A 24766-nucleotide genomic window follows, 5' to 3' on the forward strand; every position below is an offset into this window, starting at 1 on the left:
CTATGATGCCTTGGTTCAAATTATGTAATTTCTTCCTATTCTCCCAGCCCTAAGAGTCCATGATCTCTTTATAAAGAAGAATCGTATGCATACAGATGTGACTTGAATTTATATAGCATCCTCACGAGGTGAATCCCACCTGCACATCACTAGGATTCATTTGATTGCCTTGGTTTGATCCAATTCACAAATACTGGTAAAATGATCCGATGGAGGAGGATAGTGGCTGCTGTCTGCTCTAGACATTTTGTTCTTGAATCTCTGCAACCCAGGAGGGGCCAGCTGAGCCAACGCATTCCACCCTTTGACAGCCATTGTCCCAGTTTCCCCAAGGGCCCATGGGGCTTCTTCTCACAGCAGCTGTGAATGGCACAGTGATCTTCCCACAGCATCTAGATGGCACATTCTTGCTGCTAGGGCCTTGTCCCTGCTATTTATTCTTGTATTTATGTCTTAATCTCTTCAACTGACTGCATCCTTCAAAGGTAGGGGAAAGGTCTGTGGGAAGGTACAGGCTTCTCTTGGTGTTTGTTGCGCCATAGGGCGGGAAGTGTGAGGACTGCAGCTTTTGCTGGTGTTCCCTCCTTCCTCCCAGAGGCAGCGTAGGAGAGAGAGCAATAATTGAGTCTGAGATTTAAGCAAGGGATCCCAGCTCATCAGTTCCTGGTTCTGTGTCCTTGGACAAACTAACATTTCTGAGCCTCCTATTCCTCATCTGACAAAAATGGGAATGATATCTACTTCGCAGGGTTGACATGAGGATGACACGGGATATTATAGATGAAAAGTTCTTGCACAAGGCCAGAACCAGTAGGCACTCAATAAATGTTAGTTTCCTTCTAAGTAAGTAAATAAATAAATAATCAGTGCTAATTCAAAGTCCCCACATGAGAGTTTTCTATGTTTGGGGTTTTGTTTTGTTTTGGAGACAGGGTCTCATTCTTTCATGTAGACTGGAGTTCAGTGGTAAAATCACAGCTCACTGCATCCTCAAATTCCTGGACCCAAGGGAATCCTCCTGCCTTAGCCTCTTGAGTAGCTGGAACTATGGACATATGGCACCATACCCAGATAATTTTTTTTTTTAATCTGAAGACTACCTCTGTGGACAATTTTTACATTTTTTTGTAGAAACGGAGTCATGCTTTGTTGCCCAGGCTGGTCTTGAACTCCTGGCCTCAAGTGTTCCTCCCACCTTTGCCTCTGGGTGATCTTCCTACCTTGGCTGAGACAACAGGTGTGAGCCACTGCACCCAGTCAGCCTTCAATTTTTAAAGAGGATCTGAATCTAGATTTATCAACTCATAAACATGTCCTCATTTTTAAATGATGGAATAATGGAAAGTGAAAACACCAATCAAATCGTATTTTCATTATTTCCAGAATGTGTTCAGCACAGTTAGGTCTGGAAAGGTTTTTGGGAAAGGTTGTGCAAGGTTGAATTTATTCACTATTGAGTAAATGGTGAATAAGTTCACACTACCTGCTAAATTTCAAGCAATTGTATGATTTACTTTTATACAAGCATCTGAAATGCTAGATTATTAAATCCCAAAGGCAGGATTGTTGCCAACTAGAAACTTAAGTTTACTTGCTTACGTGGTTTACTAAATGAAGAGAAATACAGTACAGTTATGTATTACTTAAGATGAGTCAGAAAATATATAGTGAGGTCATATTATACTAGATTCTGGGAGAGAATGAAATGTAAAACATATACCAGCCTCAAGGAACTTAAAATCAAGTAAGAATAATCATTACATTTAGCAATAAATGTTAATTGAGCACCTACTCTGTACTAGATACGGTACTAGGAGCTGAGAATAAGATTAAGTCATAATTCCTACCCATAAAGAGCTCATAGTTTAGTTGAGAAGATATTTGTAAATAAGTAATTATAACTATGATAGATACTTTCCTGGAAAAATGTGAAGGTTATAAGGGATGGCATTAAAGAGAGTAATCAGTTCTGCTTGGAGGTCAAGGACTATAGCCAAGAAAACATGCCTTATCTGGGATTTGGAACTGAGAATGAAAAACAATTTGAAATGTAAACATGCTATATACACAAGAATAAAAGACAATGGCACATTTAGGAAATCATGAATATGACCGAAGAGTAACTGTTTGACTAAAGTTACTCTTTTGGTCAGGAAAGTTTGAACAATAGGCTGGATTCATATCCTACAGTTAAGAATTCATTCAACAGAGAACCATTGAAGAGTTTTTAACGGTAATAACATCAGATTTGTGGTCATGAAAAATTACTCCATTTATTCAAAATATATTTATTGAGCCCCTATTATACCAGGCATATATTCCACATATATTGAGCTCCTACAATGTACCAGGCATAGTTCTGGATGCTAGGGATCATCAGAAAAAAAATTGCCTTTTCTATAGCCCCTCTTAGATAGGCAGCCAAGTTTTGTGCCCTGAACCCTAGCTCCTTTCCTATGCTCAGCTGAGTGAATCAGGATTAGGAACCTAACCAAAGGTAAACAGTCCATAGATGTTCAGTGAGCTATGAGCTAAAGCAGCAGAGGAAACCAGTTTTTTGTTTGTTTTTGAGATAGGATCTCTCTCTGTCACCCAAGCTGGAGTGCAGTGGTACTATCATGGCTTAGTATAGCCCCAACCCTCTGGGCTACAGCAGTTCACCCACCTTAGTTAGCCTCCCAAGTAACTGGGACTACTGGCATGCACCACCATGCATGGCTGACTTTGTACTGTTTTTAGAGACAACCTGTTGTGCAGGCTGATCTCGAACTCCTAGATTCAAGCAATTCTCCTATCTCAGCCTCCCAAGGCTCTGGGATTACAGGCATGAGCCACTGTGCCTGGCTGGAAACCAGTTCTTCAGATAAAACAGTGCAGCAGTTAACATTTAAAGAAGTAGAGAGAGATCAAGTTGAAATGAACAGCTTTATAGTAAGATTAAAGTGATACCCTTCATTTAGTGAACTATTAAAGATAACAGAAACCTCCTTAATTCATATTTTATATATATATATATATGTATATATATAGAAAGATAGAGTCAGGTTCAGTGTTAATTCACATTTATATATATATGTAAATATAAATATAAATGTGATATATGTAAATATAAATATAAATGTGAATTAACACTGAACCTCTTATCTTTTATATGTAAATATATATATAGGCCCATACCTATATATCAGCCCATACCTATAATCCCAGTACTTCAGGAAGCCAAGGCAGGAGGATCACTTGAGCCTAGGAATTTGAAACCAGCCTAGGCAATATAGAAAGGCCCCATCTCTATAAAAAAAATAATAAAAATAAATTAGTTGGGCATGGTGGCACATACCTGTGGTCCCAGCTACTTGGCAGACTAAGGCGGGAAGGTCACTTCAGTTGGAGCTCAAGGCTACAGTGAGCTGTGATGGCACCATAGCTCCAGCCTGGGTAACAGAGCTCATGTCTCTAAAAAATTTTTTAAATGCACTTACACACACTAAACAAAGGGGAAATAAGGTTTTAGAGCAGTAATTCCACCTACCATTGTTTCCTGGTCATTTTTCCGTGGAAAACTATTTTCACATTCAAAGTCAACACTCATTCTTTTATCTGTTTACATTCAGAACTAAATTGAACTGGAATTAACTTGAAACATTTGCAGAAATTCAGATGAAAACATGAACAGACTAAGAAATTTTACCACAAACAGTGATGTAGAGGCAGGTAGTCTGCAAGGTCAGAACCATGCCTTCAGAAGCAGCAATTTTAAGTGAGACCTGAATCTCCTGTACTCAAAAGTCTTGTATTAGTCAGAATTCTCTAGAGGGATAGAGCTGACAGGATAGATGCATATCTATATATAGGGGAGTTTATTAAGTAGTATTAACTCACATGATCACAGGGTCCCAAAATAGACCACCTGTAAGCTAGGAGCAAGAAAGCCAGTCTGAGTCTCAAAGCTAAAGAACTTGGAGTCCAATGTTCGAGGGCAGGAAGCATCCAGCATAGAAAGATGTCTGGGAGGCTAAGCAATTCTGGCCTTTTCATGTTTTTCTGCCTGCTTTATGTTCACTGGTAGCTGATTAGATGGTGCCCATTCAGATTAAGGGTGGGTCTGCCTTCCCCAGCCTACTGACTCAAATGTTAATCTCCTTTGGCAACACCCTCACACACACACCCAGGATCAATACTTTGCATCCTTCAGTTCAATCAAGTGGACAGCATTAACCATCACAAGTCTCATTTCAAGATTAATAATATCTTTGTCTATTTAATCATCAAAAAGACTTAGAATCTTATATGCCAACTTTTACTCCAAGTAATTTATATGTATTAACTAATTTACTGCTCACAAAAATCCTATGAGTACTATTACTGTTCCTTTTTTCTTTCTGAGACAATGGCTGTGTTGCCCAGGCTGGAGTACATGATCTTGGCTCACTGCAGTTTCCACCTCCCAGACTCAAACCATCCTCCCACCTCAGCCTCCTGAGTAGCTAGGACTTCAGGAATGCACCACCACACCCAGCTAATCTTTTTATATATTTTGTAGAGATGGGGTTTCACTATTCTGCCCAGGCTGGTCTTGAACTTGTTAGCTCACATCTGCCCATCTCAGCCTCCCAAAATGCTGGGATTACAGACATGAGCCACCATGCCTAGATTCCTATTTTAAATATAAGAAAATTGGCATAGCACAGTGGCTCATGCCTGTAATCTCAATACTTTGGGAGGCCGAGGTGAGAGGATTACTTAAAACTAGCCTGGGCAACATGGCAAAAACCCATCTCTACAGAAATTTAGCTGGGATGGTGGCATGCACCTGTAATCCCAGCTACCCAGAGGCAGAGGTGGAAGGATCACTTGAGCCAGGGCAGTTAAGGCTGCAGTGAGCCAAGATCACACCACTGCACTCCAGCCAGGGTGACAAAGTGAGACCCTGTCTCAAAAAAAGCAAAAGAAAAGGAGAATTTAATTTTATTACCAGATTGTAAATGGCAAGTCTGGAATGTGAATTCAAGCAGTCTGACTCATACTGTTATCTACAATGTTATACTGCCTCTACACTATATGGAGAATTTATCAATTTAATTTAGTCAAATTTGGTTATCAGTACCAGGCTTAAGGGAATTTAAATGTCAATTAACTGCTGTATAATGATGAATCAAAATCTATTTATTCTATGATGACCTTTTTTCAGAAAAATGTAGCAGCATTACTTGAATGACAGCTTTGGGATCACATTTTACTACTTCTCTTTCATTCGTTTCATTTCAAATTCCTGCCTTTGCCATGGGACCCTAGGCAGTTGACAAACTCTGTGAGCCTCAGTGTCATCATTTATAAAATAAAGTTAGTAATAACTTACTCATGCGAGAAATAGACGAGGTAAAGTATATAAAGCATATGGTACGGTGCTTTTTCACTCAGATAACTACCGATTCATTCCATTGCCTGATGTAGCAAATCCAAACTTTTGCCTGGCTTTCAGAGTCTCCCTAGAAATGGATCTAGATCCCACCCATCTTGATTTATTTCTTGCCTTACTTGAGATATAAACTTTCTTCTGCCTCTATTCTTCTTGGGACATACACACCTTTCTTTTCTTCTCTTCTTCATTATCCACATCTTTAAGACCTATTGTAAGTTCAGTCTTCTCTGTGAAAGCATCTCCAGTTAAATTTATATTGTTCCGTCCCTTCTTTGAACTCCTGTTGCAATTATAATAGATATTACATTGTGTGATATTTCACAAATTCTTTGATTTATGCTAGGTTCACTTTCCATCTAGATTCTAAACTCCTTGAAAAGACAGACCATGTCTTAATTTTTTTCCTGTATCTCCCCCAGAGGATCTAACAGAGTATCATAACTATTGTTCTGTGAGATCTAATGAGCTCTTAGCTATTGTTCAACAAACACTTATTACCTGATTGAACAAAATAAGCTCCTAAAAATACCTTATAATATTATATTGGGCTTTATATTGACAGAGTGTTTTTATAACACTGTTAATACTTAATCCATATAATAGTCACAGTAAATAGGTAGAACAGGTATTATCTTCATTTTTAGGTAATAACACTCAGTTTAGATTACATTGTGGTTTGCCCAAGGATTCTCGGTAAGTAGCGTTATTGACCCCACCCTAACCCCTGCCATTCCAGTCCATTGCCTATCAAGCTGCCAAAATAATTTTTTTTTTCTTTCGAGACAGGGTGTTGCTCTGCCATTCAGGCTGGAGTGCAGTGGCACAATCATAGCTCACTGCAGCCTCAGCCACCTGAGTTCAAGTAGTCCTCCCACCTCAGCCTACCTATAAGTATGCACCACCACACCCAGCTAATTTTTCCATTTTTTGTAGAGATGGAGTTTCGCCATGTCACCCAGGCTGGTCTCAAACTCCTGGGCTCAAGCAGTCCTCCTGCCTCAGCCTCCCAAAGTGCTAAGATTACAGACAGGAGCCACTGTGCCCAGCAATATTTTCAAATCAAAGCTGGGATAGCATCACTCCTTTATTTAAAACCTTCCAATAGTTTTCCATTTTACATAGAATGAAATCCTGCAAAACCCCCACATTCACTATAGTCTAGGTACAGTGGCCTTCTTTACCTTCAGTAGTCTTAGTTTACTAAGCTTGTTGCTAGTCTGTGGTCTCTGTGCTTAAATGTTCTACCCCTGAAACTTCACATGGCTTTCTCCTTCTTGCCCTTGAAATCTCAACTCAAATATCGCCTCCTCAGTAAGGAAGTCACACCTATCTAAATTAACTCCCCTCCCTTATCACACCTCATCATATCATCCTGTAGTATTTTCTCTATGGCACCTATTAATATCTTAATTTAGACCAAGGATGGTGGCTCATGCTTGTAATCCCAGCACTTCTGGAGGCTGAGGTGGGTGGGTCATTTGAGCTCACAAGTTCAAGGCCAGCCTGGCCAACATGATGAAACCCCATCTCTACTAAAAGTACAAAAAATTAGCTGGGTGTGGTGATGCACACCTGTAATCCCAGCTATTCAGGAGGCTGAGGCACAAGAATCACCTGAATCCAAGAGGCAGAGATTGAAGCGAGTCACGATTGCACCACTGTACACCAGCCTGTGCAACAGAGCAAGATTCTATCTCAAAAAAAAAAAAAAAAAAGAATCAAATTAGCTTGTTCATATATTTGTTACTTGTATATTGTCTATCCCCACTAGAATGTTAGCCTCACAAAAGCATGGATTTTGTCCTATTGAGATTTGTATTCCCAGTCCCTAATAAAGTACCTGACACATGGTAGACTCTTAATAAATATTAAATAAAATAGCTAAGCCAAAACTAGACTAAAACTTTGGCTTTTTTGCTCCTAATCTAGTGTTCTTTCCGTGAACATTTCCATTTTCCTACTTTTTGTGAAAGCACTTTTAGCTTGGGAACTACAGTAAGAACTGATGCTCAGAATAGTGACATTAAGATGTGCTGTAGGATTCTCTATTATCAAAGAAAAATTTTATTCAGTTCAATAAAGTAAACTAATTAAAGCAGGGTTGTCATGGCATATTATTATATTAATATATTTAGAAAGATTTCCAACTAAAAAGACTTTTCTGCTTTTTCTTTAGTTAACTAGAAAATTAAATTAACTCAGAGCTCTTTATTCCCCAAAAGTCCTTGTTAATTAGGATTGTTCTATAAATCTCTATTATTAGCAGAGTTTGTCATCTGTTTTATTGCCCTGTTTATTAGGGCAGTCTGAGCAGGGTGTCTTTGCTCATATCCTGATACATGTGTCCTAGTGAAAAGAAAAGCATTTCTGGATTCTCATTTTTTTCCTATTCCTTGATGTAGACATATTTCATGCTGTTAGTATGACAATTTAGTTTCCTTCTATCAGTTCTCTATATAAAGTTGGGGTGATATTATTGACCTTGCTATTAACCAAAATAATTAAATTTAAGATCAGTTTAAAAGCATTAATGCTTTGTGACATTGTTTACAATAATAGAAGACTGAAAATAGCCTAAGAGTTCATCAGTAAAGGATTGGATAAATAATTTATAGTATATCCATATAGTGGACTATCATGTAGCAATAAAAAAATAATGAGGACATTCTCTGTTTACCAATATAGCAAGATATATAAAATTAAAAATATTGTCCAGAGTAGCCTAGATAGTATGATATTTGTGCAGGTGAGGGGAGAAAAAAAAGAATGTAGTTTATTGTATATGCATAGAAAAATTCTGGAAGGATATATAAGAAAACAATAACAGTGATAACCAGATTCAGAAGTAGAAGGAACAGAAACCAGCTGAATGGGAGAGATGGGGAGAGGGAGATTTTACAGAATAGCTTTTCATATGTTTTATATTTTTGAATCATACAAATGCATTATCTACTCAAAAAGTTAAATTAAAAACAAGCACAAGTAAAAGTAACATGTGGCCAGGTGCAGTGGCTCATGCCTGTAATCCCAGCACTTTGGGGAGGGCAAGGCGGGCAGATCACTTGAAGTCAGGAGTTTGAGACCAGCCTGGCCAACATGGTGAAACCCTGTGTATACTAAAAAATAAAAAAATTAGCCAGGCATGGTGGTACACACCTGTAAGTCCCAACTACTTGGGAGGCTGAGGAAGGATAACCACTTGAACCTGGGAGGCAAAGGTTGCAGCGAGCTGAGATCGCACCACTGCACTCCAGCCTGGGCAACAGAACAAAACTCCATCTCAGAGAAAAAGTAATATGTCATTCTGGACTGAATTATGTACCAGATGAAAAATACTGCTATAAAACACATTAGGACAGTTAACGAAATTGGACTATGGACTGTAGATTAGGTTAAAATGTTGTTTTCTGTGTTTTTCAACTGTAACCTGGCTAACAATACCCTCACTCTTAGGAAATACACACTCAAATATTAAGGGGTAAAAGGCATAATATATGCCCCCAATGCTCAAAAAGTTTGAAAGAATAAATAATGTTATATATATGGGAGGAATGATAAAGCCATGTGGCAAAATGTTAAAATCTGGTAAATCTGGATAAATGTTGTATAGAAGTTGTCTGTATTTTTCTGGGAACTTTTCTGTTAATGTAAAATTATTTCCAAATAGTTTTAAAAAACAAACAAACAAAAACATTTTAATACTATGGAGATTACCTTATTATAAGCAATGGCTAAGATACAGGAACCTCTTATAAGAATGTGAAGTATTCTGGTTTTTATATAGTCATACTTTTCACTTTCTGGAGAAGTTTTTACCATCACTTTTCTGTTTATTCCATGCCTATTGATGCTGGGTCAGAGGCAGTGGCAGAGGTAGTGAATGCATTTTACCTTGAGGTTGAAAAACACCAGACCAAGTGTGGTGACTCATGCCTGGTGTTTAGGAGGCTGAGGCAGGAGGATGACTTGAAGCCAAGGGCTCAAGACCAGCCTGGACAACAAATCAAGACCCCATCTCTACAAAAAATTAAAAAATTAGCCAGGCATGTTGGCATGTGCGTATAGTCCTAGCTGCTCAAGAGGCTGACGCAGGTGGATCCTCTTAGCCTAGGAGTTCAAGGCTACAGTAAGGCATGATCACACCACTGCACTCCAGCCTGGGAGGCAGAGCAAGAACCTAGCTTGAGAGAGAGAGAAGGGGGGGAGGGGAGGGGAGGGGAGGGGAGGGAAAAGGAAGAGAGAGAGAAAAAAAAGCAAAACACCTGCCTACCTGCCTTTCAACCTGCTGGATCATCTTCAGTTGTATCTTCTCAACAGTTTAGGAGGACATCAACAATACAGGAACAGTGTGGCATTTTAAAATACTTTGAACAAAATTTTCTAGGGATATTATGAGTTACTGTGTATCTAGTGCTAAAATAATTTAGTGGAGGTAAACCTGCAGGCACATTTAATTGTTTGGCATTGAGTGACTGGATTTTTATTATTGTTCAATTAGATATCGTGGCATTTGTAGAAACTTAACCATCTCTGCTGTAATTGACTTTACATTATAGATCCATAAATACGTTTTCATTCTAACTAGATTGGACTCGTAAGTGATTAGGTAGTGAAGCTTGTCTCATATTAAAGTGAAGAGTAAATTATTTATATGAAGTATCTAGAGAATGCCTAAAATTGATTATTTTGTATTTTAAGTAAGCTAAACTTTACTGTTCTGAATGAATACTCTAAAGTCTTATCTAACAAATGACATGAAACAAATCTATTATCAACTGAATTGGTAGTGTTTGTTTCCTCTCTGCTTGGGGAAGCTTATGATTTGGTGGTTCTGTAGAAATCCAGAAAGTAGGAATAATAATTATTCCCAACACTTTCCTTCTCAGTTTACAAAAAGTTGATGAAGAATTGAGAAATAAATGCTATTAATAATCTTAAGCTCTTAGGTAGAAGTACTTGATTAAAACTAACCGAGTCATTTTTCTACAATTAGGGCAGAAAGCTAGTTTTTACTCATTGTTCCCACAGCTACTCCAGGCCCATTTCATGCCTAAGAAAACTAGGTCCCAGTGAGAGTCATGTGAGTGTCTTAGGCTTCATTAGCTGAATAATGTCCGTACCGGTAAGTGTATATTCAGATTTAGTGAATGTACTTCATATAATCATGTAATAAATTTCCTAGAATGGCTATGGAATAGGTCATGCTGGTGAAAACTATTAGCTTTGTGACTTTTTAAAATATATACTTTAAGTTCTGAGATACATATACAGAATGTGCAGGTTTGTTACATATATATACATGTGCCTTGATGGTTTACTGCACCCATCAACCCGTCATCTACATAAGGTATTTCTTCTAATGCTATCCTTCCCCTAGCGCCCCCATCTCACAACAGGCCCTGGTGTGTAATGTTACCCTCCCTGTGTCCATGTGTTTTCGTTATTCAACTCCTATTTATGAGTGAGAACATTCAGTGTTTGATTATCTGTTCCTAAGATATGGAACAGATATTGGTTTGCTAAGAATGATGGTTTCCACCTTCGTCCATGTCCCTGCAAAGGACATGAACTCATCTTTGTTTATGGCTGCACAGTATTCCATGGTATATATGTGCCACATTTTCTTTATCCAGTGTGTCATTGATGGGCATTTTGGTTGGTTCCAAGTCTTTGCTATTGTGAATAGTGCTGCAGTAAACATACGAGTGCATGTGTCTTTATAGTAGAATGATTTATGATCCTTTGGGTATATACCCAGTAATGGGATTGCTGGATCAAATGGTATTTCTGGTTCTAGATCCTTAAGGAATCACCACACTGTCTTCCACAATGGTTGAACTAATTTACACTCCCACCAACAGTGTAAAAGCATTCCTATTTCTCCACATCCTCCTCAGCATCTGTTGTTTCCTGACTTTTTAATGATCGCCATTCTAACTGGCATGAGATGGTATCTCATTGTGGTTTTGATTTGCATTTCTCTAATGACCAGTGATGATGAGCTTTTTTTCATGTTTGTGTGCCAACAAACATGAAATGTCTTCATTTGAGAAGTGTCTGTTAATATCCTTCACCCACCTTTTGATGGGGTTGTATTTTTTTTTTCTTGTAAATTTGTTTAAGTTCCTTGTAGATTCTGGATATTAGCGCTTCGTAAGACAGATAGATTACAAAAATGTTCTTTCATTCTGTAGGTTGCCTGTTCACTCTGATGATAGTTTCTTTTGCTGTGCAGAAGCTCTTCAGTTTAATTAAATCCCATTTGTCAATTTTGGCTTTTGTTGCTATTGCTTTTGGTGTTTTAGTCATGAAGTCTTTGCCCATGCCTATGTCCTGAATGATATTCCCTAAGTTTTCTTATAGGATTTTTATGGTTTTAGGTCTTATGTTTAAGTCTTTAGTCCATCTTGAGTTAATTTTTGTATAAGGTGTGAGGAAGGAGTCCAGTTTCAATTTTCTGCATATGACTAGCCAGTTTTCCCAACAGCATTTATTAAGTGGGGAATCTTCTCCCCATTGCTTGTTTTTGTCAGGTTTGTTAAAGATCAGATGGTTGCAGATGTGTGGCTTTAGTTCTGAGGCCTCTGTTCCCTTCCATTGGTCTATATATCTGTTTTGGTACCAGTACCATGATGTTTTGGTTACTGTGGCCTTGTAGTATAGTTTGAAGTCAGGTAGCATGATGCCTCCAGCTTTGGAGTTTTTGCTTAGAATTGTCTTGGCAATAAGGGCTGTTTTTTGGTTCCATATAAAATTTAAAGTAGTTTTTTCTAATTCTGTAAGGAAAATCAATGGTAGCTGGATGGCAGTAGCATTTAATCTATAAATTACTTTAGGCAGTATGGCCATTTTCACAATATTGATTCTTCCTATCCATGAGCATGGGATGTTTGTCCATTTGTTTGTGTCCTCTCTTATTTCCTTGAGCAGTGATTGGTTGTTCTCCCTGAAGAAGTCCTTCACGTCCCTTATAAGTTTTATTCCTAGGTATTTTATTCTCTTTGTAGCAATTGTGAATGGAAGTTTACTCGTGATTTGGCTCTCTGTCTATTATTGGTGTATTGGAATGCTTGTGATTTTTCCCTATTGATTTTGGATCCTGAGACTTTGCTGAAGTTTCTTATCAGCCTAAGGAAATTTTGGGCTGAATCGATGGGGTTTTCTAAATATACAATTATGTCATCTGCAAACAGAGACAATTTGACTTTTTCTCTTCCTATTTGAATTTCTTCCTCTTGCCTAAATACCCTGGCCAGAACTTCCACTACTATGCTGAATAGGAGTGGTGAGAGAGGGCATCCTTGTCTTGTGCCAGTTTTCAAAGGGAATGCTTCCAGCTTTTGCTCATTCAGTATGATATTGGCTATGGGTTTGTCATAAATAGCTCTTAATATTTTGAGAAACATTCCATCAATACCCAGGGATTTATTGAGAGTTTTTAGCATGAATGGGTGTTGAATTTTATCGAAGGCCTTTCTGCATCTATTGAGAGAATCAGCCAGGAGCGGTGGCTCAAGCCTGTAATCCCAGCACTTTGGGAGGCCGAGGCGGGTGGATCACGAGGTCGAGAGACCGAGACCATCCTGGTCAACATGGTGAAACCCCGTCTCTACTAAAAATACAAAAAATTAGCTGGGCATGGTGGCACGTGCCTGTAATCCCAGCTACTCAGGAGGCTGAGGCAGGAGAATTGCCTGAACCCAGGAGGCGGAGGTTGCGGTGAGCTGAGATCGCGCCATTGCACTCCAGCCTTCCAGCCTGGGTAACAAGAGCAAAACTCCGCCTAAAAAAAAAAAAAAGAGAGAGAGAGAGAGAGAGAATCATGCCTTTTTGTCGTCGGTTCTGTTTATGTGATGGATTACGTGTATTGACCTGGGTATGTTGAACCAGCCTTGCAGCCCAGGGAAGAAGCTGACTTGATTGTGGTAGATAAGCTTTTTGATAGATTCAGTTTGCCAATATTTTATTGAGGATTTTCGCATCAATGTTCATCAGGGATATTAGCCTGAAAATTTCTTTTTTTGTTGTGTCTCTGCCAGGTTTTGATATGAGGATGATGCTGGCCTCATAAAATGAGTTAGGGAGGAGTCCCTCTTTAGTTTCAGAAGGAATGGTTCTCTTTGTACCTCTGGTAGAATTCGGCTGTGAACCTATCTGGTCCTGGGCTTTTTTTGGTTGGTAGGCTATTTATTACTGCCTGAATTTCAGAACTTGTTATTGGTCTATTCAGGGATTCAACTTCTTCCTGGTTTAGTGTTGGGAGGGTGTATGTGTCCAGGAGTTTATCAATTTCTTCTGTATTTTCTAGTTTATTTGCATAGAGCCGTTTATAGTATTCTCTGATGGTAGTTTGTATTTCTGTGGGATCAGTGGTGATCTCTCCTTTATCATTTTTTATTGTGTCTATTTGATTCTTCCCTGTTTTCTTCTTTATTAGTCAGGGTAGCAGTCTATCTATTTTGTTAATCTTTTCAAAAAAACAGCTCCTGGATTCATTGATTTTTTGAAGGGTTTTTCAGGTCTCTATTTCCTTCACTTCTGTTCTGATCTTAGTTATTACTTGTCTTCTGCTAGCTTTTGAATTTGTTTCCTCTTGCTTCTCTACTTTTTTAAATTGTGATCTTAGGGTGTCAATTTTAGATCTTTTCTGCTTTATCCTGTGGGCATTTAGTGCTATAAACCTCCCTCTAAACAGTGCTTTAGCTGTGTCCCAGAGATTCTGGCACATTGTGCCTTTGTTCTCATTGGTTTCAAAGAGCTTATTTATTTCTGCCTTAATTTCATTATTTACCCAGTAGTCATTCAGGACCAGGTTGTTCAGTTTCCATGTAGTTGTGCAGTTTTGAGTGAGTCTCTTAATCCTGAGTTCTAATTTGTTTGCACTGTGGTCTGAGAAATTGTTACGATTTCCGTTCTTTTCCATTTGCTGAAGAGTGTTTTATTTCCAATTATGTGGTCAATTTCAGAATAAGTGCAATGTGATGCTGACAAGAATGTATATTCTGTTGCTTTGGGGTGGAGAGTTCTGTAGATGTCTATTAGATCCACTTGGTCCAGAGCTAAGTTCAAGTCCTGAATATTCTTGTTAATTTTCTGTCTCATTAAGCTGTCTAATATTGACGGTGGGGTGTTAAAAGTCTCCCGCTATTATTGTGCAGGAGTCTAAGGCTCTTTGTAGGTCTCTAAGAACTTGCTTTATGAATCTGGGTACTCCTGTATTGGGTGCATATGTATTTAAAGTAGCTCTTCCTGTTGCATTGATCTCTTTACCATTATGTAATGCCCTTCTTTGTCGTTTTTCATCTTTGTTGGTTTAAAGTCTGTTTTATCAGAAATTGCAACCCCTCCTTTTTTTTTTTTTTTTTGCTTTCCATTTGCTTGGTAAATATTCCTCCATCCCTTTATATTGAGCCTATGTGCATCTTTGCATGTGAGATGGGTCTCCTGAATACAGCACATTGATGGGTCTTGACTCTATGCAATTTGCCAGTCTGTGTCTTTTAATTGGGGCATTTAGCCCATTTACATGTAAAGTTAATATTGTTATATGTGAATTTGATTCTGTCATTATGATGCTACCTGGTTATGTTGCCCGTTAGTTGATGCAGTTTCTTCATAGTGGCAATGGTCTTTACACTTAGGTATGTTTTAGGATTGGTTGGTACCGGTTTTTCCTTTCCATATTTAGTGCTTCCTTCAGGAGTTCTTTTAAGGCAGGCCTGACAAAATCTCTCAGGATTTGTTTGTCTGTTAAGGATTTTATTTCTCCTTTGCTTATGAAGCTTAGTTAGTCTGGATATGAAATTCTGAGTGAAAATTCTTTTCTTTAAGAATGTTGGGCCAGGCGCGATGGCTCAAGCCTATAATCCCAGCACTTTGGGAGGCCGAGGCGGGTGGATCACGAGGTCAAGAGATCGAGACCATCCTGGTCAACATGGTGAGACCCCGTCTCTACTAAAAATACAAAACATTAGCTGGGCATGGTGGCGCATGCCTGTAATCCGAGCTACTCAGGAGGCTGAGGCAAGAGAATTGCCTGAACTCAGGAGGCGGAGGTTGCGGTGAGCTGAGATCGTGCCATAGCACTCCAGCCTGGGTAACAAGAGTGAAACTCCGTCTCAAAAAAAAAAAAAAAAAGAATGTTGGATAGGCCCCCACTCTCTTCTGGCTTATAGGGTTTCTGCATAGCGATCTGCTGTTAGTCTGATGGGCTTCGCTTTGTGGATAACCCGATCTTTCTCTTTGGCTGCCCTTAACATTTTTTTTCTTCATTTCAACCTTGGTGAATCTGAAGATTATGTGTTTTGGGCTTGCCCTTCTTGAGGAGTCTCTTTGTGGTGTTCTCTGTATTTCCTGAATTTGAATGTTGGCCTGTCTTGCTTCAAATTGGGGAAGTTCTCCTGGATAATATCCTGAAAAGTGCTTTCCAACTTGGTTCCATTCTCCCCATCACTTTCAGGTATACCAATCAAATGTAGGTTTGGTTTTTTTCACATAGTCCCATATTTCTTGGAGGCTTTGTTCATTCCTTTTCATTGTTTTCTCTCTAGTCTTGTCTTCATGCTTTATTTCATTAAGTTGATCTTTAGTCTCTGATATCCTTTCTTCTGCTTGATCGATTCAGTTATTGATATTTGTGTATGCCTCACAAAGTGCTCGTGCTGCGTTTTTCACCTCTATCAGGTCATTTATGTTCTTTTCTAAACTGATTATTCTAGTTAGCAATTCCTCTAACCTTTTCTCAAGGTTCTTGAAAAAAGGCTTCCTTGTATTGGGTTAGGACATGTTCCTTTATCTCAGAGGAGTTTGTTATTACCTACCTTCTGAAGCCTACTTTTGTCAATTCGTCAAACTCATTCTTCGTCCAGTTTTGCCCCCTTGCTGGCAAGGAGTTGTGATCCTTTGGAGGAGAAGAGGCATTGCAGTTTTTGGAATTTTCAGCCTTTTTGAGCTGGTTTTTCTTCATCTTCATGGATTTATCTAACTTTAATCATTGATGCTGGTGACCTTCAGATGGGATTTTTGTGTGGACATCCCTTTTATTGATGTTGATGCTATTCCTTTCTGATTGCTTGTTTTCCTTCTACTAGTCAGCCCCCTCTGCTGCAGGTATGCTGGAGTTTGCTGGAGGTCCACCCCAGACTCTGTTTGCCTGGGTATCACCAGCAGAGGCTGCAGAACAGCAAAGATTGCTGCCCTTTCCTTCCTCTGGAAGCTTCGTCCCAGAGGGGCACCTGCCAGATGCCAGCAGGAGCTCTCCTATATGAGATGTCTGTCGACCCCTGCTGGGAGGTGTCTCCCAGTCAGGAAGCATGGGGGTCAGGGACGCACTTGAGGAAGCAGTCTGTCCCCAGCAGAGCTCGAGCTCCGGGAGATCCACTGCTCTCTTCAGAGCCAGCAGGCAGAAATATTTCAGTCTGTTGAAGCTGTGCCCACGGCCGACCTTTCCCCACATGCTCTGTCCCAGGAAGATGGGAGTTTTATGTATAAGCCCCTGACTAGGGCTGCTGCCTTTCTTTCAGAGATGCCCTACCCAGAGAGGAGGAATCTAGAGAGGCAGTCTGACCACAGTGGCTTTGCTGAGCTGTGGTGGGTTCTGCCCAGTTCAAACTTCCCGGTGGCTTTGTTTACACTGTGAAGGGAAAACTTCCTACTCAAGCCTTAGTAATGGTGGATACCCCTTCCCCCACTAAGCTCCAGCATCCCAGGTCAACATCAGACTGCTGTGCTGGCAGCAAGAATTTCAAGCCAGTGGATCTTAGCTTGCTGGGCTCCATGGGGGAGGGATCCGCTGAGCCAGACCACTTGGCTCCCTGGCTTTGGCGCCCTTTCCAGGGGAGTGAACGGTTCTGTCTCACTGGCATTCCAGGCCCTACTGGGTTATGAAAAAAAAAAAACTCCTGTAGCCAGTTTGGTGTCTGTCCAAACCCCTGTCCAGTTTTGTGCTTGAAACCCAGGGCCCTGCTGGCATAGGCACCCAAAGGAATCTCCTGGTCTGCAGGCTGCGAAGACCATGGGAAAAGCATGGTACCTGGGCTGGAGTGTATGGTTCATCACAGCATAGTCCTTCACAGCTTCCCTTGGCTGGGATAGGGAGTTCCCCAATCCCTTGTACTTCCCAGGTGATGCAATGCCCCCCACTTCTTTGGCTCGCCTTCTGTGGGCTATATCCAATGTCTAACCAGTCCCACTGAGATGAGCCAGGTACCTCAGTTGGAAATGCAGAAATTACCCACCTCCTGCATTGATCTCACTGGGAGCTGCAGACTAGAGCTGTTCCTATTCGGCCTTCTTGCCAGCCACCTGTGATTGTTTTTAATAGCTTTGTAAACCAGCTTAAGTCATTTGAAAATCGGAACATACTAAAAATGTAATAAAACATAAATATTCTTAAATATTTTTTAATCTTTCTTGCATAATGAAGAGCATATTTCGAGATCTTGCAGATTTTTTAGTGTCATTATTTTGAAAGGCATTCTTCTAGTTCTGTAGTTAGTATATAATAATGAAAATTGAGTTTATGACACATCTTTTATGTATATGATATATACTTATCTGTACTGATAATTATAAAAGATAAAAAATAATTCCACTTTGTATTTCAGGAAATTGAACTTGATATGACAACTAAGGATAAAGTATCTCAATGATCGACATATATATGCAGAAAAAAGTATTATGAAGCTGCATTTACTTAGAATTTTCAGCAATTTAGATCAAGAAATCATGATTTTTTTTTTTTCTAAGATGAAGTCTCACTCTGTCACCCAGGCTGGAGTGCAGTGGCATGATCTTGGCTCACTGCAACCTCCACCTCCCGAGTTTAAGCAATTCTCCTGACTCAGCCTCCAGAGTAGCTAGGATTTCAGGCATGCACCACAACACCCAGCTAATTTTTTTTTTTTTTTGTATTTTTAGTAGAGACGGGGTTTCACCACATTAGCCAGGCTGGTCTTGAACTTCTGACCCTGTGATCTGCCTGCTTCCACCTCCTAAATTTCTGGGTTTACAGGCATGAGCCATCATGCCCAGCCAGAAGACATGATTCTTAAGAATAAAATTCAAAATGATCTTTCCCATTGTCGATTAAGTTCTGTTCATAAATATTTGTGCAGCAAAAAAATTGTTTTCAAATAAGGAGCTCAAGGAATTCTATGTAATTTTGGTTTACTTACCATTTATATATAATTATTTTCAAATCTATAAATCTAGTGATGAATTCTATTACCTAAAATGTTTTATAGAATGTTATATTATTACATAATGTAAATGTATTATAAATAGTAATGGTGTCATTAACTTAGTTCATTTTACATATTTAGTACCTGTTTGGTTTTGGTTTATAGTTGTTAGTTCCCTGTATAGTGTAGCTTGTACTTGGAAGTAGTAAAACCAGATTTCTTTATAACTATTTATAGTACAGACCTTTTCCTAAATCAGACTGCAGACCTTTTCGAATTATTTCTAATAAAATCTACTTACTTTTTATTTATTTATTTATTTGCCTGTATAGTAGTATGTACTACTTATACTCTCCAGAAAATGTAATCCTGGAAATTTGTCCTATAACTTCCAAGTAATCAAAATCTTGTCACCTGCCATGTAGGCCCTCGTGTTACAAAATGTGGAATGTTTAGTTACAGAGAGTGTGTGGCTGGGCATGGTAGCTCACTCCTCTGATCCTAGCACTTTGGGAGGGTGAGGCAGGCAGATCACTTGAGGTCAGGAGTTCGAGACCAACCTGGCTAACGTGGCAAAACCCTGTCTCTACTAAAAATGCAAAAGTTTGCCAGATGTGGTGGCATGTGACTGTAATCCCAGGTACTCAGGAGGCTAAGTCATGAGAATTGCTTGAACCGGGAGGCAGAGGTTGCAGTGAACTGAAATCATGCCACTTTACTCCAGCTTGGGCAACAGAATGAGACTCCATCTAAAAAAAAAAAAGAAGAGAGTTTAAGCCAGGTGCAGTGGCTCATGCATATAATCCTAACACTTTGTGAGACCAAGGCAGGTGAATTGCTTGAGCCCAGGAGTTTGAGACCAGCCTGGACAAAAAAATGAGACCATATCTCTACCCAAAAAAACAAAATTAAAAAATTAACCAGATGTGGTGCTACATGTCTGTGGTCTCAACTACATGGAAGGCTGAGACAGGAGGATCCCTTGAGCCCAGGAGGGTGAGGCCGGAGTGTATTACAGTTATATAACTGCACTCCAGCCTGGATGACAGAGCAAGACCAAATATGTCCTCTTCTTGAATATCAGTATCTCCAGGAAAGTCTTTTTATTAACATATTTATGTCTCTTGTTGAACTATCCATTAAGAGCAGGCAGCGAAAGCTAGATAGAATATGCTTTTGAAGATTCTCTGTGTTCTTTCTTAAGGTTCTCAAGATCTCCTTTTGCCTCCCTCTTGTTCTTTTTTTTTTTTTTTTTTTTTTTTTTTTGAGACGGAGTTTCGCTCTTGTTACCCAGGCTGGAGTGCAATGGCGCAATCTCGGCTCACCGCAACCTCCGCCTCCTGGGTTCAAGCAGTTCTCCTGCCTCAGCCTCCTGAGTAGCTGGGATTACAGGCACGCGCCACCATACCAAGCTAATATTTTGTATTTTTAGTAGAGACGGAGTTTCACCATGTTGACCAGGATGGTCTCGATCTCTTAACCTCGTGATCTACCTGCCTCGGCCTCCCAAAGTGCTGGGATTACAGGCTTGAGCCACCGCGCCCGGCCTCTCCCTCTTGTTCTTAAATGAGATTGAAGTTTACAAGTCTTTAGCCACATCCATCCCCATAGGGATGCAAATTTATGATTTCAGAAGTTCCAGTCCCCAATAAGAAGCATTGTCCAATCATTTGCAGATGTCCTGTAAGCCAGATTTCATCACAGATAAGTCCATTCCCCGGTCATGTGCCACATTTAAAGTACTGAATTAGGTTACTCTGTAGTCAAAACAACCAAGCACTGGTCCAGACTGCTGTATCTAAGGCAAGGCCCCGTTGCACTGTCTCTTTTTTTCTGCCCTTGCATTCAGTAGTAGCTTTCCCTTTTGCCAGTTGACGTATGGTGATTTCTTTTCAAAACATAACCAGATTAGGTTATTTGTAATAAAACAACTAAAATTTAAAAATCCTTGACACTGGCATGAAGTATTTTGACAGAATAGTAATGTTTTTATTGTGTCATTGTGATTTTCTATAAAGAAACACCCAAGATTCATTATTTATATTTTTAAAAATTTACAGCTCTTTAACTATATCCAACATTTCACTGCCAGGAGTATAGTCAGGCTTGAAGCTTTGTTAGAAACCCATGACCCAATCCATTCCAACACTTCCTTTAGTTTATGGCTTCTGTTCATTTGCACTGTCTAAAAAGGTACTGCTATCATTTATAGTCCTTCTAAAAAAAAAAAATGTGAACTACCTAGGTATAACTCTCATAAGACATATACAGCATCATCTGTATGCTGAAAATTACCCAAAAAAAATGCACTGGTTTCTCTTCATAACAAATAAATTTTTCGCCTTTTACTAAAGATTTCCTTGGAGAGGAGCAATTATGAGTTTATAGCCCAATTTTTTTAATGTCCTGCTTAGGCAGGGAAATTAAAAAAAGGGCTAAGGAAAAAAAAAGAAAGAAAGAAAATTACCGGAAAAGTATTACTTGCAGATGATTTTGCACCTTAGTTCCCAGGTGCTCCTGTACAGAATATGGAGCTTATGTCCTGTCTCTCTTTGAATGATGAGTGATGAAGGAGTTCAGATGTTACTGGGTGAGCTTGTATTGAGAGTTACAAAGAGAAGTCAGTCTGCCTTTCTTTGGCTCTAATTGCAGAAAGTGAAGTCACTGCTTTTGCTGTCTTGGATCAAGACCAGAAAGAAATTATTGACACCAATGGAGCTGGAGATGCATTTGTTGGAGGTACAGACTAATTTATTTCATTCTTACTTATAAGTTAAACGTTTTAACCCTTGTTTCTATCACATAACCAATATTTATTAATTTAATAACTTTTAATTTCTTTTTTAAAATAATTAACTTCTAAAGTTCTTTCCATATGCTTTTATCATTGTCAATATTATAAGGGGGTTTTAACACAGGAAAACTATGTATTTAGAAAAGATAATTTGCTACTATGCTATACCCCAGTAATTTTCACAAGATTAATTGTATCTGTCAGAAAATTGCATAAACAAGCTGCATCAAGTACAGTATATAGTATATTCATAGCCCTTCAGGCTTAAATGTTAACACATTTTTGTTCTTTAAAACAAGCTGTGATGAATATTAAACAGTATGCTAATAACTAAGGATGATATCTTTGGATTATATCCTTTGGTTAAAACATCTGTTTCAAACACAATAGTGGATGTTTGTTATACTAGGAAGGGTTAAATTTTTGCCTAATTTAGGCTCAATAAGAACTGGCAAATTTTATAAGAACTAATGATTATGGGAATGAATACTCAAAAGTAAAATCAAGACAATAGAAGATTTTTGGCTTGATGACTTAGATTCATCTAAAATCTGATTCAAAAATTCTTTTGATAAGTCTAAATTCCTTCTAGTTAAGTGTAGTTAATTAAGCTAGTTTATAGTCTCTAGAAAGCTTTAGCTTCCTTAAAGATAACCCAAAGTGGTCTTTCCTGGTCTCTGTTTCTTTCTCTTAACATCAAGTGAGACAAGTTTTAAAAAAAAAGCAAGCAACTGGACCTGACCATTGTCCATTTTTCTCTGGAGGATAATTTGAATCATGGGAAACTTATTTAAGTTTATGTGATGGTTTTAACTTAATATTTTATTTTAATGGCCTTTTACCAACATAAGTTTTTATTTTTCTTTCTTTAAAACTATTCATGCCCAGTCTTTCTCCTTCCTTCCTTCCTTCCTCTCTTCCTTTCCTTTCCTTTCCCATTCTCTTCCATTCCCTTCCCTTCCCTCCCTCCCTCCTTTCCCTTCCTCTGTCCCTTTCCCTTTCCCTTTCCCTTTCCCTTTTCTTCCTTTCCCTTTCTTTCTGCAAATTCCACCTCCTGCATTCAAGTGATTCTCCTGCCTCAGCCTCCCGAGCAGCTAGGACCACAGGCGCATGCCACCACACCCAGCTAATTTTTGTATTTTTAGTAAAGACAGGGTTTCACCATGTTGGCCAGGCTGGTCATGCCCAATCTTAAATGAACTATTAACTATTAGGATGCACCATGCCCTGTATTCTTTGGAAAGAGTCTGTATCACAGACAACATTCTACTTTACCATCATGCTTGTGTTTTTTATTTCCTTGCTCGGGAAGTATTTATTATAGATAATATTAGAGTACTTAGCAGCTAGTTTTCCTGTTTTATACTCTTCAGAGCTATAGATGTATGTAAGCTAAAAATATTTTATTCTGAATTTAGCCATATTCTGTAATATATTAAGAAAATCTTAGTGATTTCTTTGTTAGAAATCAGTCAAACCAGGAACCTCAATCTAGAAACTTTTATACACCATATATGCATTACTTAAGTACTTTAATATCTTTAAAACAGGATGTGTTCTATTTCTTTGACATTTAGTAGGACACATAATGAGGCCATCATAGATATGATGGTGACCTAAATAGCCACTACCTCTGGCCTTGGGTTAGAGGCCCTGCAACAACAGATTCTGTTACAGATGTCTAACTAACTGTAATGCTACCAGTACTAGGTGAGAACATACAGACTTTCTGAGGGAGGGAGAGACCATTCTTAGAATACTGAGGTAGGACCAGCTAGCTACCATTTGTATTGTGGTTACAGCAATAAATAAACTACTTCATGAAAGCAATTGGATTTTTTGTTAGAGGATTTTTCAGTCTCTTTTTAGCCTACTTCATTGTATTTATTATTGCAGTATAGTTAGGTAAGTAAAAAAGAAAGAGAGACTAGATGTGGTGGCTCATGCCTGTAATCCCAGCACTTTGAGGGGCTGAGGCGAGCAGATCACATGAGGTCAGGAGTTAGACCAGCCCGATCAACATGGAGAAACCCCATCTCTACTAAAAATACAAAATTAGCTGGGTGTGGTAATCCCAGCTACTCAGGAGGCTGAGGCAGGAGAATCACTTGAATCCAGGAGGCAGAGGTTGGGGTGAGCCAAGATCACGCCATTGCACTCCCACCTGGGCAACTAGAGCAAAATTCCACCTCAGAGAGAGAGAGAGAGAGAGAGAGAGAGAGAGAGAGAGAGAGAGAGAGAGAGAGAATATAGAACAAAGATACACAATCTTTTTTATTTTTGTAAAAGGTCAAATAGTGAATATTTTAAGCTTTGCAAGCCATATACAGGCTGTATTGTGTATTCTTCTTGTTTTTTCTTCCTTGTGTTTTGTTTTTTTTTACAACACTTGTAAAATGTAAAAACCTTTCCTAGCTCTCCAGCTGTATAAAAACATACCATAGGCCAGGGTTGCCCCACAGGCTATAGTTTGCCAAACCCTCTGGTAATCATGGGCAGCTTCCTTAGTTTATTCATTTCATTTCTAGCATTTCAGAGTTCCAAACACTTGATTTCACTACACCTTGTTGAAATCAGAATAGAGAAAGTGGAAGGCAGGTAGAAACTAAGCAGGACTTCACTGGTAATACCTCAATTAGATAGCCATTTTTCTCAATTTGAGCCTGTTCAGTTCCCAAGGTAATCAGATCCCAAAACATTGGGTCAGGCAATGAGATGAACATCCTAATGTCAGTTATTAATGGAATACTTATGTTGGCATATTAGCACAGTCTGTCAAATGTGAATCAAGCTACAAAGTAACAACAATAGATAACCTTTATACAACATCTACTAGCCAACCAATATCTTAAGCATTTTATATATATTAACTAATTTAGTGTTCACAAAAGCTTCTTGGAGTAGATTATTTTTACCCCTATTTTACTGATTGAAAAAAAACAGACAAAGGTGAAATAATGGACCCATAGTCTCATGGCCAGAGAGTAGCAGAGCCAAGATTTAAACCCAAGTAGTCTGGCTCTAAAATCAATGCTTTTACTCACCACACTAATACTACTTCTCTAAACATTTATGTAAATCTCATCATTAGAACTGAGAACCACAAATCAGCCTTCCTGACAAAAGCTAGTCTTGCCAGAGAATCTTCCTGTTATCTGAACAGATGACTTCATTTATTGAAGAGGATCTTTTGTAATCTGATAGGGTTGTAAGGACTCTAAGGTAAGATTGTTGCGGAAAAGAAAGAAAAACTGAAAGGGAAGAGAATCCAAATATTGTAGTCCCTGGTGAGTTTGAAGCAAGAGCTTTTTGCTAAGCAGTAGAATCGATTTCACTACAGAGATATAGAAAGCCAGATAATAAACTTGCTTG

The 24766-nt window shown here is 38.9% G+C and overlaps 1 protein-coding gene and 1 non-coding gene across 8 annotated transcripts in view; both read left to right on the forward strand.

The window, feature by feature from the left end:
* The window catches only part of ADK (adenosine kinase), a 582906-nt gene that overhangs the window by 510771 nt on the left and 47369 nt on the right, over positions 1-24766 (forward strand). For all 7 annotated transcript variants that reach the window (XM_074382424.1, XM_003939783.4, XM_074382425.1 and 4 more), the window contains one exon: positions 21253-21339. In XM_074382424.1, coding sequence (XP_074238525.1) covers positions 21253-21339 — 87 coding nt within the window. The remainder of the gene's footprint in view (positions 1-21252; positions 21340-24766) is intronic.
* LOC120367523 (U5 spliceosomal RNA) lies at positions 20905-21022 on the forward strand. The gene has a single exon (XR_005581891.1). It is a non-coding gene; the product is annotated as a U5 spliceosomal RNA (small nuclear RNA).

The sequence above is a fragment of the Saimiri boliviensis genome, chromosome 12, assembly GCF_048565385.1.
Source record: "Saimiri boliviensis isolate mSaiBol1 chromosome 12, mSaiBol1.pri, whole genome shotgun sequence".
Lineage (NCBI taxonomy): Eukaryota > Metazoa > Chordata > Mammalia > Primates > Cebidae > Saimiri > Saimiri boliviensis.